This window comes from Lacerta agilis, chromosome 4, assembly GCF_009819535.1.
Source record: "Lacerta agilis isolate rLacAgi1 chromosome 4, rLacAgi1.pri, whole genome shotgun sequence".
NCBI lineage: Eukaryota > Metazoa > Chordata > Lepidosauria > Squamata > Lacertidae > Lacerta > Lacerta agilis.
Window position 1 is genome coordinate 58,766,866 of NC_046315.1, and position 19,942 is coordinate 58,786,807.

Here is a 19,942-nt window from a genome sequence, read left to right on the forward strand (position 1 = left end):
GCATTCCGGCTTCCATAAGCATCTTATCCACTGTGAGAACAGGATGCTGAACTTTGGTTTGATGCAGCAGGGCTCTTACGTTCATTCAAAATTGCTATAATAAGATTTGTGCATCTGCTGACAGTTTTATCGCTGCTGTTTTTATGGTTTTTATATATTGTTTGTGTAGGATTTGAAAACTTTGCTAGAAGTCCATTTTAGAAGTATTTTTGTGGACAATTTCTGAAATGAACCAGGAGGGGTTGTGGTGGAAGCATTTCGTATCTAATAACTGCAGACCACATATGCCAAAGATTTCATTCCAAACTAGTTGCACATTTCTGCCCATTTATTTAAAAAATATGTGTACGGCACAATTCATCCAAAAAGATCCCAGGCAGTGTTAAATGGGCATGAATAAATCTGTCATGCCAAATACAACAAAACAAAGCAAAGCAATAAAACATTGACATTCATAATAAATTAGCAAAATAAGAGGCAGCAGTAAAACTTTAAAACTATAATGCATGACTACTTAAAACACCTGGGCAAATATTTTTTTTTTTAACATGCTGCACATTATGATCACAATGTCAGCACATTCCGGAGTAGATGTGCCATCACAGAAAAGGCCCTCTCTTTTGTAGCTATTATTTAATAAATAATAAAAATAATACCGTATCTCTAGGAAGGTACAATCCACAACCAATAAATGTTGTGGGAGCAGCATGGACCATGCAGTTTGTAAGGCAGCTGGAAAAGGCACCTTCTTTGCCCTACCATCGCCATGTCTTCAGTTCAAAAGCTCTGAACCAAGACACGGGGAGCTGCCATGCTATGTATCAAGGAAGTGCACAGTTCTTTCTCTCTGCAGTCATCAATATCAAGATAGAAGATAGGTCATTTAACGGTCAGTCTGTTTAGTTTTCACTAAGCATGTAACTTCTGGTTACGTAAGGATCAGAGTTCTCCAGCACATCTAGAAGTCCAGCAGCCAGCCAGTGTCCATGAGGTGATAACATGTGACATGGTGGCCTCTTGATTCTGCAGCCTGTCACATACATTAGCACAGAAGCAGAGGGCTTTTTTCAATCTATCTGAGACAGAGGTAATATCATGATCTACTTACCATTGTAAAAGCACCCACAAGGTTCTTTCTGCTTAATAGAATCTCATCGTTCCACAGCATCAACCCCCATTTGAGTTCCAAAAATGAACTGTTCTCTGAAATGACGCTTTGGATGCACATCCCCATCAAAACCACCTACAGGCAGCCTGGTTGTCATATTAGAATAATAAGTCTGCTTCCTCGCATGGATTCCAAGTGCCCACTTTTTATTGGAAGACAGTAAACTTGGCTGCTTTGGAATTATGTAATATGAAAGATGATATTTCAGATAGATAGCTTATAGGGCCTGAAGATGCTGTTATGTGGATACAGCTGTAAATCAGTATTTTTTTTTCCTTGTAAGAATTAACTGAAGCTTAGAGAGGAAAAGTGTTTCCTGTTACTATTTTTGTTTTACAGAGCCATATTCGTTTAGTACTGCTGCTGGATAACTAATTGCTCCATTTTTTCCAATTTTGTTAAAGGATATAGTTTCTATTTATAATGATTTCCTGGAGGGAGAATTGTAGCTAATGGAATGGAACTTTGTGCTGAATAAAAAAAAAAATGTTTCTTATGAAAAAGAAAGTTAATGACTTGAAATCAGTAAAATACTGTATTTTGTAATTTAATTCTGAAATAATTTGCATATGTAAATGAAGTTTCTTTCCTCTCAAACACATTTTTCTCAGTGCAAGGAAAACAAAAACAAACAATCTAGTTATTAATTTAACCATGCATTTTTGTTATGCAGGTGCAATGTAGTAGATGTGATATATCTACATTTCCTTATATTGTTTACATGTGCCGTATTCTAAAGATTTTATTGTAGTCTTTACAAATGCACACATATAATGTGCCAGCTTTACATAATCAGCCGGCATCTCAGAATACTAATAACCTCTACTTCCTTGCTAAAAAAATTCCATACACTGATGCAACTTTAAACCTACCTGTAACTAAACTTTGGAAAGATGCAGATCTACAGGTTTGGTGGGGTATGGGATGACAGAAAAGAAGTCCCTGCTTATGCGTCATATGTGGAAAAGAGCTATGATGAGTAGCAAGTGGGGTAGAAGACGGTCATCATCAGTTTACTCTCAAAATAACAGAGATATATGTTTTTATCTGATGGCATCTGTGGTAAAATGAGATTTTGTCAGGACCTTCAGCTCCTAGAGCCTGAATCAGATGGGACCTCATTGGAAAAGAAAGGGATCCTCCTGTGGGAAACAAGGAGTTGGCTTCTCCTCTCACCTTTAGCTTCTGTAAATGATACATTAAAAAAAATGAATACAGAAAATTGAACAATTGAAGACTAACTGAAGTAACTGTGCAGCATGATAAAATTCTAGTTCATCCTTTGCTTATATGTCGGCTTGCAGAACGACTTTGTAGATTGCATTGGCCCACAACCACTTACCGGTAGTCTTTTATTTCAACAGATAACTAAAGGCAATTCAGATAAGTCCAGTATTCCATATCTACAAGTCCAGTTATTTTTGGAATTATTCACATTCTTTTTTTCCTTAGCTGATTCACATTATTCACATTCAGTTGCTGACTTCAGCAATTTGTTCCATATCTCAGCCACACTTTTGTGTAAAGAATCTATAAAACTGAGGAACCTGAAAATTAGATTTCCCTTGAACAGTCACTAACCACAAATATGGGAAAAGTCTTAAAAGTCAGTAGCATTAGTTTTACATTAAAAAAAAAGTTTGCTGTTGGTTCATATAATTTCATCTGGCATTTGGAAAAACTAGTTTACTTGAATGCAAAGGTTATGAAAGTGACAGTGACCAGAATGAAAGAAAGAAGGAAGGAAAGAAAAGATATTCCTTCAAAATGAATTTTAAAGATTGGGTGCAACTTCTACTCTTAACCGTGTTTGAATAGACAATGATGATAACTGTACAATTTCTAGTATACTCTATAGTTGTAAAGAAATCAATCTTTGAACACCATAGCATCTATTTGAGGGGGGGGCAATGCCCCTGTTAGATACCTTAGTAATGAGTCCATAAAACCATTCAGCTTATCCTTCTCTTCTAATTCTTAGGAGTGATAGAGAAGGAATCCATTGTGAACAAACTTTTACACAGAATTCGACAGCTCTAACCTGACTAAATTTGGCCATCATCATGGCTAATTTTTATTGTGCATTGTGCCCAGCTGTTTTCATCACATTCTCATTTAAGAACTGATTGGTTTGCTGCTATGCTTAGTGCTCACCAAGGCTTCAGTTTCAAGTGATTTACCACTTTGCTAATGTACTTGGTACTGGGCTGTTGTGTGTATCCTTCCTTGTTCTGTGGAATTGGCTTAATCCCAGAACATTTTGCTCAATAAGTCAGGACATTGACACACACACACACACACGTTATAATTATCTATTGTATTTATATATGGGTATTGCGGACCACAGCGCTGCAAGCCAGTGGTTACTGAGGGAGGGGATTGATAGTGTGTATACTGTAAGAGAGACATGACACCCTTCCTGGGATTGAAATAGCCACAACTTTTATTGATTACAAATATAAATTGGATTTGGCATAGGCATTGCCTATGTATCCTGAATCAGCTAGCCTGATATCTCCATTAGTGTTGATCCTGGTGAAAGGATTCCCCACACTGATACAGATCTAATGGAGAAATACCACCAGGACACCATTCAATGATGTTCTATGGCCTACGTTAGTCCCCTTCCTGGGGTACCCTGAGTTTTCTAGATTTGGGGGGTGCGGCACCCCCAGCTTTAGACTAAGGATCCAACCAAATGCCTTTTTCTGCTACAAGAGGCCACCCCCTCCCAGCTGGCTTGCTTCCAAACCATTCACATCTGCAATCTTGTAGGCCCAGTAGATGTTCATCAGCCAAGCCTCACTACCTGCAGGCGACAGGGGTAGATCATAAGGCCAATACAAGTTCATTTTGACAGCGGTGATGGCAGGATGGCAAATAATCTACCCATTCAACCGAACCAGGATACTGTCTGAAACATTGACCTGTTCACCTTCTTTCAAGCAAGATTGATGCACTTCAGCTCCAATGTGCCTCACCTCTTCTGCCCAAAGTTGTGACAATTGCTGTGAGGAAGACAAAACTCCCAGAAAGTTCCAATACGTCCATGGGCAATTTTCTCCCCTGGCCCCGATTACAGCAACCAAATAATTCCACAGCAAGGCCATACATGAGCCCGCTTACCTCCAGGCTGCCACAGCATACAGGGTACGTGGGATTATTACTTCCTGACTGCACTGTCTGCTGGAAGTGCACCTGGCTTTTATGCCCAGCTGGCAGACGCCACAGAATTCTGGCCCTGCCTGGTCCATCACCTGAGTATCACCCACCAGGCCCTAATTGGCCTGATCAATTTTTAAATTTTGGTGAGCAATCCCACCAGCCCCCCCCCCCCAAGCTGGCCAGTGCCAAAGCTGATGTCAGCTGTGGGCTGATTCCCTCTACCCCATCATTTCCCAGCAACTATGCCAGGCCACAATCGCCACCACTGTCTGAGTTACAGTATGTAGCATTTTTGTTTAAATGAGAATTCAGTACACATTTTTACATGGATTTGAGTTTTGCTAGTGGCTGAATTGGTTTGCCACCAAAACTCACAGAAGTGACTACCGTTGATGACACTGTTGTGGTCCATTAGTTCTAGGAAACAAGTTATGCATATGTATATAAACATGGTGTAACTATAAATATTTATTTGTATGTTTTTAATATAAACATAGTGTATATATAAATACATATTTATGCTTTTAGGCAACACTACAAGACTTGGAACAAAGGCGCCCTCAGCTGGAAGAGTTAATAACAGCAGCACAGAATTTGAAAAATAAAACTAGCAATCAAGAGGCTAGAACAGTCATTACTGATCGAAGTAAGTGGTGAATTTTCTATGCCTATTATTTTACGTCTGTAAGAATACTAGCCTGTATCAAAAAAATTAAAGTGATCTTAAGGCCATTCACACAACAAGGCTTTCCTGACCTCTCTTCTGTACTGCACTACTAAATACCCCTGAAAACTCTCTTCTGGGAATTAGTGGATCCTCAGAAAAGGCCTAGGCTACAATGAGAGGAGAAAATCAGACAAAGGCAGCTTGTGCAAGCAGACGTCCACTCACACCAGTCATTTTACCTAAATTTCAGCTAGGTCCCCATACCACAGTCCGGGTATTTCCTGAAAGCCCTCTTACCCCAGGAGAGGATTTTGGGGCAAAATCTGCCTAACTCTGGATGTTTATATATCACATGTGTCTATGACTCCCTAGACCCATGTTTCATAAAATATATTGCAATTATGCATTCTAGTATTACTGATTACTCTTCCACATGCCAAACTTTTCTTATCCTTGCCATAACTACATCAAGTTGTTAACCAGAAGGTTGGTGGTTTAAGCCCACCCAGGGATGGTTGTGGGCAGGATTCTGCACTGCAGGGGGTTTGACTAGATGACACTTGGGGTCCCTTCCAAATCTACAATTATATGGCTGTCTGAATAGGTAATCGGTGCTGGCTTCTGCTATCTGTATTAATATGACTGAACATGCTGCACCTGTAGTTTGAAGTCAACACAGCTTGATTCCAGACCACATCTGCCAGCTGCTGAGAGATTCATAAGAATTCACTTCTTGTCATTCAATAGTTCTGGAAGCTGCTTTGATTCCTTTCCCCTTGGGCTGCTTTTCTGACCACAGTCACTCCCAACAGCTTTACTCTCCATGAAGTGAGAAGGTTTGTGAGTGGAGCATTTTGATGAACATAGGAGAAGTCATTGACCTCTGTTCAGTCATATACACAGCTCCACCTTGGCTGCATTTTCTTGCTTTCCTTTTTTTAAGACTAGAAAACTTCTCACACATCTGTGAGTCTCTCAACTAATTTGTTAGTTCTTTGCACTGGTGCTATTACAGCACTGAAAAACTTATTTAAAAGAGCATATTGAACAGAAATTAAGTTACTCTATTTTGTTGATTTTCTTGTAGTTAATATACTATCATCAAAAAGTGTGTGTTTTCAAAAGAAGTTAATGGCTGCATTTTATTTAGAAAATACACTCAACTTTCTGCCACTCAAATTTAATGAAATATTCTCCAAGTATGTGATTGTTGGAGGCCTTAGCTGATGAAAGTTCTACTGGAGTGAGCTATTATTCTTTGCCATGCATTGATTTCAAATCAGCACTCACAAGAATAATCAGGCTACTTGAGAAGCATAATAAAATCATATGATAACTATGTGAATGTGACATTTTTAAAGGAAAAGTCTACATTTATCTAAATGATACTATAATTTAAATTTGTGGGTTATTTTTCTTAATTACGTAACAAAAGTTATCACTGGAACTATTTATTAAACATGGAAAACATATTAAATAAATACACATTATTCACCAGAACTGCATTCCCTATATGAGAGTGGTTGATCTCAGTCACAAAGTTCTAATGTACAAAATAAATCTTAGCAAACTGATAATGATCTTCTACTCCTTTTGATAAGGTCTGTTTAGCTAGATCATTGCACCTATTTGCTGAAAGCATAGCCTGTGTAATTTCTCAGTTATGGTTTCCCATAAGACCCTTGCGCATATGTGAAATTGTGTAAAGTGGGGAGCACCCTCTAAACACCCCTTAAACACCCTCTCTGCTGCTCTCTCTTCAATTCATACCGAAAACACTGTATCCAAAAATATCCACAACTAGAATTGAAGCTCTGAGACCAGCAGGAGGCTGGAGGACATACAGGAAACTGGCTGCTGTGCTACAGAACACACAAGCTGTTAGTTGAGGAGGCTGAGCAGCATAAACAACTCCCTGCTGCACCTCTGCTCTCTTTGAGGCTTCTTCCACCCTCATTGACGTCCTCTTCAGGCTCCTCTCCAGCTTTCTCCCGCCATTTCTGGGTTTGAATTTAATTATTTCCCAGCGCTATGTACATAAGCAGTTGCAGGCGAGTCAGTCACACATAAGTGGGTGGGCAGGGCAGGGTGGGCTCCTGTACTATGCTTTTCTGCTCTTGATTTATTTGCATTTGTTAACCTTTTCAGTTTTTCAGTGCCTTTAAAACTAGAGTATTTGCTTTAAATGTATCCATTCTCAAACACCAATTTATTTTTTCCATTTTTCAATTCTGTAGACTCGCCTTTTGAGTCTTTGCGTTCTTCAGAGTCTTTGCTGCTTGTTTAATATGTACAAATTATTTTGTTTTACATCTTTGTGCCTTTTCTCTTATTGCTCCATATTTATGGAGTTCATTGGGTGGTATTCAACAAAGGTTTACTTTGATTAGACCCATTGAAATTAATGAACATGATTTAGTTGGGTCCATTAATTTCATTAGACCTGCTGTGAGTAAAATTTAGTTGAATACCATCCAGTGTTAGTGTATATTTGGTTAATTATGTTTATGCTTATGTGAACTAGCAGGTGATCGCTAGCTGGGCCACATCCCATACCTACTTTAATAACTTTTTATACAAAACTCTGTAGTTTTCATCCAAATAGACCTAGCAATATGTTACTAGCTAAAAAGAGCTTTGGCTCAAGTACACTGCAAAACATTTTAGGCTGTGTCTCAATCCAGAGCAATATAGTAATAAAAATACTTTTATTGAAAAACTTGCTGTCTGACAGCTTTATAGCAAAATCTTCAACCTATCATTCACTTACACAAAAGGATATATGAAACCACCACTGTGAATTACAGCACTGCTGTTGATATCTTAATGAAATAAGCATCACCACTGTCACAGTGCTATCCATATCTCTTTCTCACAGGTTTTGACAATTGAACACCAGAAAATATTTAAATGCAAACATATATAACCAAAGAAACAAAGGAAACTTGGACTTTGTAGCTTTCACAGAACTTTAGACTATTGATGTAGAAATTCTGATAAATCTCCACTTCGTGTTGGATTTGATTTAAAGTGTGTGTGTGTGTGTGTGTGTGTGTGTGTTTAAGACTATACCCTGTTTCTCCTAAAATAAGACATAGCCATAAAATAAGCCATAGCAGGATTTCTATGCATTTGCGAAATATAAGCCGTTCCCCAAAAATAAGCCATACCCCGAAAATAAGCCATAGTGACGTGGTACCTCCCATTAAAACAGCCTGGAGAGGCGTGGCTATGCAGTGTACCGATGCGACACGGTTAAAATAAGACATCCCCTGAAAATAAGCCATACTGTGTTTTGTTGAGCGAAAAAAAATATAAGACGGTGTCTTATTTTAGGAGAAACACGGTATATGTATAAACTGGAAAGACTATACAGACTTTCAAGTAAATGTGTTACCCCATACTCTGCAAATAATTACAATTATTCAAGTTCAGTTGAAACAAAATAGGAAATTCTTTCCAGTAGCACCTTAGAGACCAACTGAGCTTGTTCTTGGTATGAGCTTTCGTGTGCATGCACACTTCTTCAGATAATCGGTATCTGAAGAAGTGTGCATGCACACGAAAGCTCATACCAAGAACAAACTCAGTTGGTCTCTATTTTTTTTTTTTTATAAGATTTTATTATTTTCCAATAAAAGAAAAAGAAAACAAAATACAACATCAACACATAACATAAACATCAATAAAAACACAATAAACATTAAACATAATCAACAATAAACATAATCAACATTCAAAACAATAACAACAATAAAAACATAAAAATAACATATACAAACCTTAACCAGTATCTTTCTTTGAATATTTCTTGTTTCTAACTTCTCTGTTTGGGGACTTCCCCCGTTCCCTCCACTGTCTTCAAAAAACATATACTTCTTCAAGGTAGCTTTATATATTGTTCAATTCACTTTTACCCAAATTTTAATATACTTAGCTTTTACTTAGTCAAATATCTCAATAACTATGTATCTTATCTTAACAACCTATCTTGACATATTTTGACACATACATCTTTCACCTAACAACAGTTCCTCTTACCATTCATATCTAACACATATCTATCAAAGCCGATGTTCTGTTTAATTCTGCTCAAATATTCAGTTTAACTGATTTAACTAAATAGTCTTTAAATTTTTTCCACTCCTGCGACGCCTTCCCCTCCCTCTGATCCCGGACTCTGACGGTCAGTTCTGCGAGTTCCATGTATTCCATCATCTTCATCTGCCATTCCTCCACCGTTGGTATCTCTTCACCTTTCCATGTTCTCGCCAATAAAATTCTAGCTGCTGTTGTGGCATACATGAAAAACACTCTATCCTGACTGGGTATCTCTTCATTGGTTATGCTCAGGAGAAATGCCTCTGGTTTCTTACAAAAGGTAACTTTCATTACCTTCTTAAGCTCATTGTAAATCTTATCCCAGAAAGCGCTTACCGCTGGGCACAGCCACCACATATGAAAAAAGGTACCTTTCGCATGTTTACATTTCCAACATACATCTGACATTTTGGTATTCATCTTAGCAATCTTAACTGGTGTCAAGTACCATCTATAAACCATTTTCATTATGTTTTCTCTTAAACCATGACAAGCAGTAAATTTGATACCTTTTTGCCACAATCTCTCCCAGTCATCCATCATAATATTATGTCCTACATCTTTTGCCCAATCTATCATTGAGGATTTAACCAGTTCATCTTTTGTATGCCACTCTAGCAGAAGGTTATACATTTTGGAAAGGTTTTTGAAGTTCGATTCTATCAGTTCTGTTTCCAGTTTTGATTTTTCTACTTGAAAACCAACTTTTTTGTCCATTTTAAATGTTTCATAAACCTGATAATAGTGCAGCCAGTCGGGGACCTGACTTTTTACTTGATCATAACTTTTTAGCTTAAAGGAGTCCCCTTCCTGCTGCAATATGTCCATATATCTTAACCAGTTTGCAGACATATTCGGTCTCTTATATGCCTTGGCCTCCACTGGAGAGATCCATCTAGGAGTCTTTCTCTCTAACAAGTCTTTGTATCTAGTCCAAACCTGATATAGGGATTTTCTCACAATATGAGACTTAAAAGTTCTGTGGATTTTAACCTTGTCATACCAAAGGTATGCATGCCAACCAAACATATTATCATGTCCCTCCAAGTCCAACACATCAACGTTCTCTAGTTTAAACCAATCCTTTAACCAGCAAAAGGCCGCAGCTTCAAAATAAAGCCTTAAGTCCGGCAGGGCAAAGCCTCCTCTGTCTTTAGAGTCTGTTAAAATCTTGAATTTTATTCTTGGCTTTTTGCCCTGCCATATAAATTTCGATAGGTCCTTTTGCCATTTTTTAAAACAGTCTAGTTTGTCCAAAATTGGTATGGCTTGGAATAAGAACAGCATCCTTGGTAGGACATTCATTTTAACCACTGCTATTCTTCCCATTAACGACAGTTTAAGTCTTGTCCAGATCTCCATATCTTTTTTATCTCCATCCACAATTTTTCATAATTATCCCTATACAGGTTCAAGTTCTTGTTTGTGAGATTGATACCTAGGTATTTTACAGATTTGACAAAATTGAGGCCTGTGGCTTCTTGAATTCTTTGGATCTGTTCTGCACTCAGATTTTTACCTAAAACTTTGGTTTTCTGCTTATTTAATTTAAAGCCAGCTACAAGTCCGAATTGTTCAATTAATTCCAAGGCTCTGGGGACACTGCCTTCTGGTTCTTGCAGGGATAGCATCAAATCGTCCGCGAAGGCACGTAATTTGTATTCCTTCTCTCCCACTTTAATTCCTTTTGTCTGTTTATCTTTCCGAATCATATTCAGAAGGACTTCCAGGACCGTAATAAAAAGTAAAGGGGAAATAGGGCACCCTTGTCTTGTTCCTTTCTCTACTTCAATCTCCTCCGATATCACACTGTTTACAATAACTTTTGCTCTTTGTTCTGTGTAAATGGCCTTAATGCCATTTAAGAATTTTTCTCCAACTCCCATCTTTTCCAAATTCTTTTTCATAAATATCCAGGATACTTTGTCAAAAGCTTTCTCTGCGTCCACAAACAATAGTGCTGCATCTGTATTTATGTCTCTCTCCAGTTTTTCTAAAATGTCCACAATAATTCTCGTGTTATTGCTTATTTGTCTTCCTGGTAAGAAACCTGCTTGGTCTCTATGTATATGATCTTTCAACACTCTTTTCAACCTTGTAGCCAAAACATTTGCAAAGATTTTATAATCCACATTCAAAAGGGATATTGGACGATAGTTTTTCATTAGAGTCTTATCAGTATCTGGTTTTAAGATCAGTGTGATAAAGGCTTCTTTCCACGTCTCTGGTGCCCTATCTCCTTCTAGTATTCTATTGCAAATTTCTCTTAACGGCTGTGATAGCCAGTCTTTCAATATCTTGTAATATTTTGCTGTTAATCCATCCGGTCCTGGAGCCTTCCCCAGTTGCATGTTGTTTATTGCATCTTCTATTTCTTGTGTCGTTATTGGGTGGTTGAGAATTGTTAGTTTTTCCTCTGGGACCTTTTGCAATCCGTTCTTCTCCAGAAATCGGTCTATCTCTACTTCATCTATCTTCTCCTCCTTGTACAGTTGTTTATAGAATCTCTGAAAGCACCATCTGATTTCCTCCGGTTTCTCTACATTTTTTCCATTTACTACCAATTTACTGATGACATTTGCCTTTTGTCTTTTCTTTAATTGCCAAGCTAGTAGTTTTCCACATTTATTTGCAGATTCAAATGTTCTTTGTTTCATCATTTTCACTTTCCATTCGATGTCTTGATTCATGATATTCGCGTATTGGGATTGCAAATATTTGATTTCTTTTTGGATTTTAACACATCTGGGATGTCCTCTTAGTTCTTTTTCCTTTTCTTTGATTAATTTCAACAGTCTCTCCATCTCTGCACTTTGTTGTTTCTTCTTTTTTGCCTTTTCACTAATGAGGAATCCTCTCATTACCGCCTTACTTGCATCCCAGGCAATCCTTTTCTCCACATCTGAATTCCAATTAATTTGAAAATATTCTTTCATCTTTTTCGCCGCTCTTTCTACTAGCTTGGTATCTCTCATCAATGCATCATCCATTCTCCACCTGAAAGAATCCTTGGAAATCATTTTTAGGTTTACCTGTACCGGATTATGGTCTGAAAGCGTTTTAGGACCGATTTCTGCTTTTTGTAATTTTGGAGCCAATTCATTCGAGATCCAGATATAATCTATCCTCGACCATGACTGCTGAGATTCGCTGAAGTACGTTGCCTCTGTTTCTGTGGGATTTTTTAATCTCCAAGAATCTACCAAATTCAAATTGTCCACCATTTCAAAAAAAGTCTTTGGGAGTTTCCCATCATTTGTTAATTTTGTTCTTTGAGATCTGTCCATTAATGTGGAAACTGCCCCATTAAAGTCTCCAAGGCAAACTACCTTATAGTCCAAATAATCCAACAGCAAATCATGGATTTTTTTGTAAAAAATCGACTTTCCATCATTTGGTGCATAAAGTCCCAGAATCAAAAAATTTTCGCCTTGTACATTAATTTCAATTGCGATGTATCTCCCTTCTTCATCTTTAAATAGCTGTCTTGGGCTATATTTCTCCTTTGCATAAATCACTACTCCTCTCTTCTTGACCTTATCCGATGATATGAACTCTTGGCCTAATTTTTTGTTCTGTAGCAATCTTCTGTGACGCCGAACTATGTGGGTTTCCTGTAGACATATTATATCCAAATTCTTCTTTTCTATGCTGTAAAACACTCTGCGTCTCTTTGGTCTCTGATTTAATCCCCGAACGTTCCAAGTCATTAACTTGAGCGCCATTTCTTTGTTTATTCCTCTCCTCCAGTTGCCTGTCCTTTCTTATCTTGTTCTGGATCTTGGCTTGGTCCTGGTGGTCCCGGCGGTGGTGGAAATACTTCTGGAAACTTGTAAAGCTGTGCTGGATCCAATGGAGTTCCTTTGAAATGTTCCAGATGCTTGTCCAAAAACTTTTGCTTATCCGCCAAGGACCTTATTCTTATCTTTTTCCCTTCAAACGTGAATGCCAGGCCTTCTGGAAATTCCCAACTGAAGGAGATTTTTCTTCTTCTTAGCTCCGTCACCAGGTCGTTATAGGGAGCTCTTTTATCTAAAAAGAATCTGGGGATATCCTTGTAAAAAATTACTTTATTCTGCTGTACCACCAGGTTGTTTCTGTAGTGTAAATCCAGAAAATAGTCTCTGTCGTGTCTATCGTGTAGCACAATCAGACAGTCACTGACTGTTTTAGTGCTTTTCTTTCCTCTGGAACCTCTTGGTCCAAATCTGAAGGCCTTCACTATGCGTGCTGAGACGTTTACCTCTTCTAACTCCCAAAAAGTCGAGAATAGTTCCACAATATAGGCTTTCAGGTCTTCCCCCTCCAATTCTGGAAGACCCCTTATTCTTAGGTTTCCTTCTCTCTGATGTAGTTGCAGAAAAGCAAGAGACTCTTCCACAGTCCTCTGTCGTGTTCCAATATTTTCGATCTGCTCCAAATCCAAATTGTCCAATTTTTCCTCCACCTTTTTTATTTTTTCTCTGACCACTTTAATTTCCTCCGAGTCCTTTTTTAACGTGGTCACCTCCTGCCCAATTTTATTAATTTCGTCTCTGTTCTTTCTTACGTTTTCCTCAATTTGGCCAATCGATTTTTCTAACGTTTGGGTGGAGGCTTTAATATCGGCCTTAATATCCACTTGGAGCTTTTCTATTGCAGAGTTAACTGTTGTATTCACTGATGCACCAATAGCATTCACCGATTCTTGTGTTTGCTTCAACCCTTCGGTGACACTTTTCAAGCCTTCTGCAATTTCTGCCACACTTGCAGCCAATTTCTCCATTTGTTCAAACTCAGTTGGTCTCTAAGGTGCTACTGGAAAGAATTTCCTATTTTGTTTTGACTATGGCAGACCAACACGGCTACCCACCTGTAACTCAAGTTCAGTTGTGCTTCATAGGAAATACTGTCGTTCTAATTTGATTGCTCTAATTGATTAATTACATAATGCTTTATGCTAAAACGCTTCAAAGCAATTTATGATATATATAATACAATAAAACAGTAAAAATGAAGTCATATTAAAACAGGACATAATATTATTAAAAAGGCACTCTAAAACATGGATTGAGTAACTGTAACAACAGTATCATTCAAGCTGCATGTAAGTCCGGTTAACTAAAGCATTTATAACTAGCACTGAAATATAAGTAAAGTTGGTGTTAGACCTGGGACATTCCAAAGATGTTGGGGTATTATGGAAAAGGACTATTCTCTGCTCACCACTATCTGTACTTCTGGGCAGGTCCGTATGGGAAGAGGGTGATCCTTTAGGTATTGGGAGCCTGACCAATATAAGGCTTTAAATGTCAAAACCAACAATAAGCCTGAAAACTAATGGGAGGCCAATGCAGACAAGCCAGAACTGATGTTGTATTCACATCTTGGCTGTTGCATTCTGTACAGACTGAAGCTTTTGAACCATCTTCAAAGGCAGTCCCACAATTTACAGTAATCCAGGCTAGAGGTTATCAGAGCTGCTTATGGCCTACTACTGCAAGATCTTACATGACCAACAACATAACCTACCACTGATCAGCCAAGCAGCAAGAAGAAGCAGTGGGAGTCCAGACCCCTTTTAACAAATCTCATCTGTTACCAGGTCAGTTACACTGCACAGAAAGAGGAAAAATGTACACCTTCTCTCTCCTTGATACACACACACACTGGTGCTGGACCATGGAGTCCATCATCATGAGTATGTACACCAGGGGATGGAAGTTTATCCAGCTAAAGAAGAGTTACCCAATAGGAAAATGAGTGTGTGAAGTATCTCTGATCCTATACAAAATCCAGCCACTGAATGCATATTTCCCAAGGCTTGTTGGAGATTGTGCATAATGGCTGGAGAATATACAGATTCAGCTGAGATATGCACACATTCACTTACATCTGGGATTAGGGAAAATTGCTTTCCAAATCAGAGGGTTATCCTAGCATCTCCTTCTATTGGAGAAATTAAATACTGTCAGCACAATGAGCATGATAAATTCTAAACTCACTGCTTTATGATAAACTCTGCTGTCACATTGTTACTGATTATGTAGCCACTGTCACAGATATGTTATCTCAAACAGTGCTTTCTTTATCTCATTCCAGCCTTCTTCCCATTAAGTGATGATCTGAGTTAAGAAATGCATCACAATTATATGTGATTAAACTTCATAATAGCCATAGTATATCAAGCAGTAAAAATTATGTAACTGTAAATATGAAATTGCTCTCATGATAGCAATATGAACACACACATATATACTGCATATTAATGTTGTAATCCAGAGTTTCCAAACTTTTCATGTTGGTGACACACTCATTTTGTGACACAGTAATTAAGTTTTACTAGCAAACCGGAGATTAAACTAACCCCTTTCCGGCCTTGGGAGAAGCGCAGGTAGCATTCACGCGACACACCTACACACTGCAGCCGACACACTAATGTGTTGCGACCCACAGTTTGGAAAGCTCTGTTGTAATCAATGAACTGGGTCAGGCTATGCTACACTCTTATTGGAGGTGTATTAAGAAAATTCTCACTTACTGCATTACCTTTGAATCTGCTCTTCCTGCCCGACCCAATACAGGATCATTATGCCTATAATAAATTAATTTCCCTTCTTTGGGGTAACCTTAGTGTCCAAAACTAAAATTATTTTATTTTATTAAAAACAAGTTATTTAAGAGATTGTTGCTGTTTATTGTTGTATTCTAGACTGGAGACCATCCAATAAGGACTAGCCAAGCACATCAAGAGTCAAGAAAGGGATGTATGTAGTCAGGACAAGGACCAACTCACTTTGATGTTGGTTAGAAGGGTGGGCTGGATATAAAGCTGAGAGTTTAGAATATCACTCCAGCAATAGTAAGGAACTAATGGTGAGCTTTGACTTCTTTTTTAAAAGAAAGAAAGACTTCTGTAAACTGTTTTAGGACAACCACTTCACTTTTAGGAAGTTAATCTAAATGTTATGACAAGTGAGGAAATATTTCAGTTCTGCAGTCAGTCCTTTAAAGGGCAAAGCTTATTCTAGTTTGCCAAAGAGATTTGTCTTGTGATGTAAATATTTCCATGTTGTGAGTGATAAACAGTACCAGGTGTCATCTCTGACATGTTCTCCATCACTTTGCTCTCATAGGTGCATTCTAAACTGTGTTTTTTTCATGTGAACTGTTGTACATTAAAAAAATGCTCATTAAATCTTAAATGATAAAACCATTACCGGTAATTTCCTAAAGATCAGATTTTGAAAAGGCAAGCACATCTTAACAGTGCCTGATACAAATGATGGCTTTTCAGAGAGTATTCCAACACAAGTGTGAGATGTTTTAAATGGTTGTGTGTGTGTGTGTGTGTGTGTGAGAGAGAGAGAGAGATTTATTTAGCAAAAGAAATGTATGTGAGGCTTTTCTAACTTTCCAAAGTGAGATAAAAGACAATTTGTTTCTCTCTGCCCTCTCTGCTGAAAGACTATAATCAGATTGTTCACCTAAAAAGGGATCACCAACATACTGCTTTGCAGATGTTTTGGGCTACAACTACCGTAAGTCCCAGCCAGCATCAGCAATGGTCATGGCTAATGAGAGTTCTTTTCCACAACATCTGGATAGCACCCCATTGCTTGCTTACTATAATGACTCTCATAGCAGAATTCTAAGAACATGAACAATATTTAAGATTATGCAGTTTTATTATATTTTGCACATCATCTTGGAAAGCAATTAATAAACAACTATATACAGAAAATATTCTATGTGCATCTCTCTAGTCTTCACAGGTTACCTGTGAAAAACCCAGTTTGAGGGTTAGCTGTGGAATCTTGTATTACTAATCTAAGAAAGCAAGAGGAAATGTATGGCCTTTGTAAGTTTTCAATTAACACTTAAGGGCTGCTTCAAATGTCGTAGAATGCACATATTTTTATTCATTTGATATGTTGTGAGCTAGTTTGTGTACACTTCTCTGGGGAAATGTCATACACATAAGCAAACAATGATGACGACAATGAAACATGATAGTCTACAGAACCTGGATGCCATTTTTTTAGTCTTCATGTTTTATGCATAGGAATAAGTAGTCATAAGATTTTCACCTTAGTAAGCTCCAAGAAACAAGGAAAACCTTTATAAGTTTTTTCTGAAAGTACCAGAACAAGAGAAAAAGATGAGGAAAACAGTAGCTGGAATACATTATTCATTCTTATTAGCAGATATGCTGCTAGAACTATCAGGAAATACAGTGTAAATACGTATTGGGGGGGGGGGTTGTAGCATTGAAAAATCCAAAATTGTTGGCTTTATGCTTCATTAGGTAGGTAATGTATTTCACACATTTCTAGCTTTAAACTGCAAAGCTGACCATAATATTTTTGCATCAGTAAGTATAAAAGTGTTTTAAGTGCCTCAGTAGAGTTGCTTTATTTTAATAATGCTAATAACATTCTGTTTATGTTGAGAGAAAATTGAACGCCATTTTATTATTTCCATGTCCCATTTCTAAATGCACTACTGGAGAAAGATTCCCTTTAAATATGTTTTGTTGGAATGATTATTAAAAGTTCCTTCATCCATGAACAGCAGCTAAATTCCTAATTAGAAACTCTGTTCCCTCAAACAGCTTGTTTAAGAATTCAGTCAAAGTTCAAGCATAAGTATGAGCGGAACACTGGACTAAGAATAAATAATTACATACATCATCACCTTTAGTTAATAACCTCAGTATGAAGAATGGGCAAAAATTAATGAGTTGTTTCCTTAACATTCTTCAAAATATTTTGAGAAGGGGGAGATAAATGAGAGCCAGTGTGGTGTAGTGGTTAAGAGCGGTAGACTCGTAATCTGGGGAACCGGGTTTGCGTCTCTGCTCCTCCACATGCAGCTGCTGGGTGACCTTGGGTTAGTCACACTTCTTTGAAGTCTCTCAGCCCCACTCACCTCACAGAGTGTTTGTTGTGGGGGAGGAAGGGAAAGGAGAACGTTAGCCGCTTTGAGACTCCCTTGGGTAGTGATAAAGCGGGATATCAAATCCAAACTCTTCTTCTTCTACTACTACTACTTTGCTGATCTTTGCTATTTAATTCAGCTACAGTTCTTTACCTGATGTGCTAGATTATTCTAAAACCTAAATATGTTGGTAAGACTCTCTACAGCTACTTTAGAATACTCATGGGTTTCTAAAGGACCCATGGGGGATTTCATTTTTTCAACTATAAGGTGCTATATAAAGAGCAAAAATGTAAGGCATCACCAATGAGTAAAGAAAACCTACCAGGTGGCCCAGTGTGCGAAAAAGCAAAAAAGTAATATTATTTAGTGACAGAATTTAATAAATTAAAAGCCTTGAGAAAGGTTTTTAAAAAGCATAGTTGGCACACAGCATTCTTCTTAACAAACTGTTTCTTAACACCAAATGAGGGCCTGTGCTCTCCTTGGAGCAGAAAAATCCCACAAATTCAAAACCAGTTTAGACCCACAAGGACTGAACTTTATTTTGTGCTTAAACAATACTTACAATTGAGCTTAATTGGATATAAAGTAATCACAATTTCTTTTTGAAACAAGTGTATTAAGCAGGGGTCCCCAAACTAGGAATATATATTCCTATGCCCCACAATGAATTCCTATGCCTCACAAATAACCCATGTTATTTCAAAGCAGTATACAAGAGCTAGTTACAGTCTCCTTTAAAACAAAATAATAAATGGCATTTTTTGTGAATGGCATTTAAAAAACCCATAAGATTTTCTGGTTGCTAAGAATGAGAAAATGTTTCCACTTTAGAATGGGAAACATACTTAATACACTTGCAAAGGAGTTGAAAATTGAAAAGTTGTGGTAAATGGAAGAAATATTGAGGGCAAAAAATCATATTAAAAGTATTAATGCTGATAAATTTGAAACAGAGTTAATGTACTTCTGGCCCAAATGATGGCAGAATGATATGCAGGTTATGCACCACAAACTGTTTTTTACATTTTTCTTTTATAGTTATCTGAAATGTTATAGCTCTTGATAAATGTGCATATATTTAAATGATGCCAACTGTAATAATATTTATATAGTGCACTTCCAGGTTTGTATTAAAACCAAATTTAAAATCCCATATTAAACCATTCTTAAACTAGAAACATAGAAAGGAAAGCAACAGTTTAATATCCTTACAACTATAAGTAATAAATTACATTTTGTATTACAGAATGGAACTTGAAAAGAATAAAACACCTCCTTTTCTGCTCATTTTATACAGTAGTGTTCTCCCTCCTTCCATTTTCATTCTTTGTGTCTAAAAAAGTCAGTGTTACAAGGTTGTAACAGGGAGAGCTTGTTGGGATAAATAAACAACCACCACCACCACCCCACCATCACAAAACAACCAGTATAACTTGCAGAAGGTATGTGCAAAGGATAACTTGTTATCTTTTACCCTAAGCTATGCTAAGAGCCATATCTTGGGCTGACAGTTTTCCAAGAGTCAATTGGCTGGACTGCTTTTCAAACAGAGGCTGGTAGTTGTTAGTGCTTTTTACCAACTTTGATTGGTCAGACAGCCACTGCTGTTCCTGGATTGGGATAGTTTGAATATTTCATTGGTAACCTCACCAATACACTCTCCTTGTGGCTACCCTCGGGGCTGGTCCAGAAGCTGCAAGTTTGCAGAATGCAGGATGCAGAAACTAGGTTGCTTGTGGGGACAAATTACAGCCAGCATTTAACACCCTGCTTGCGGGATTTGCACTGGCCGCCAATATGGTACTGAGCCAAGTTCAATGTGTTGGTACATATAGGGCCCTCTATAGCTCAGGACCAGGTTATTTGAGAAGACTGCCTTATCCCTTTTATGCCCAGTAGATTTCTGTGGTCTGTGA

At 37.7% G+C, this 19,942-nt stretch overlaps 1 protein-coding gene across 6 annotated transcripts in view; it reads left to right on the forward strand.

Moving 5' to 3' along the window:
* Positions 1-19,942, forward strand: part of DMD (dystrophin) — a 1,040,101-nt gene that overhangs the window by 736,032 nt on the left and 284,127 nt on the right. For all 6 annotated transcript variants that reach the window (XM_033147196.1, XM_033147200.1, XM_033147197.1 and 3 more), the window contains one exon: positions 4,862-4,979. In XM_033147196.1, the coding sequence (XP_033003087.1) occupies positions 4,862-4,979 (118 nt within the window). The remainder of the gene's footprint in view (positions 1-4,861; positions 4,980-19,942) is intronic.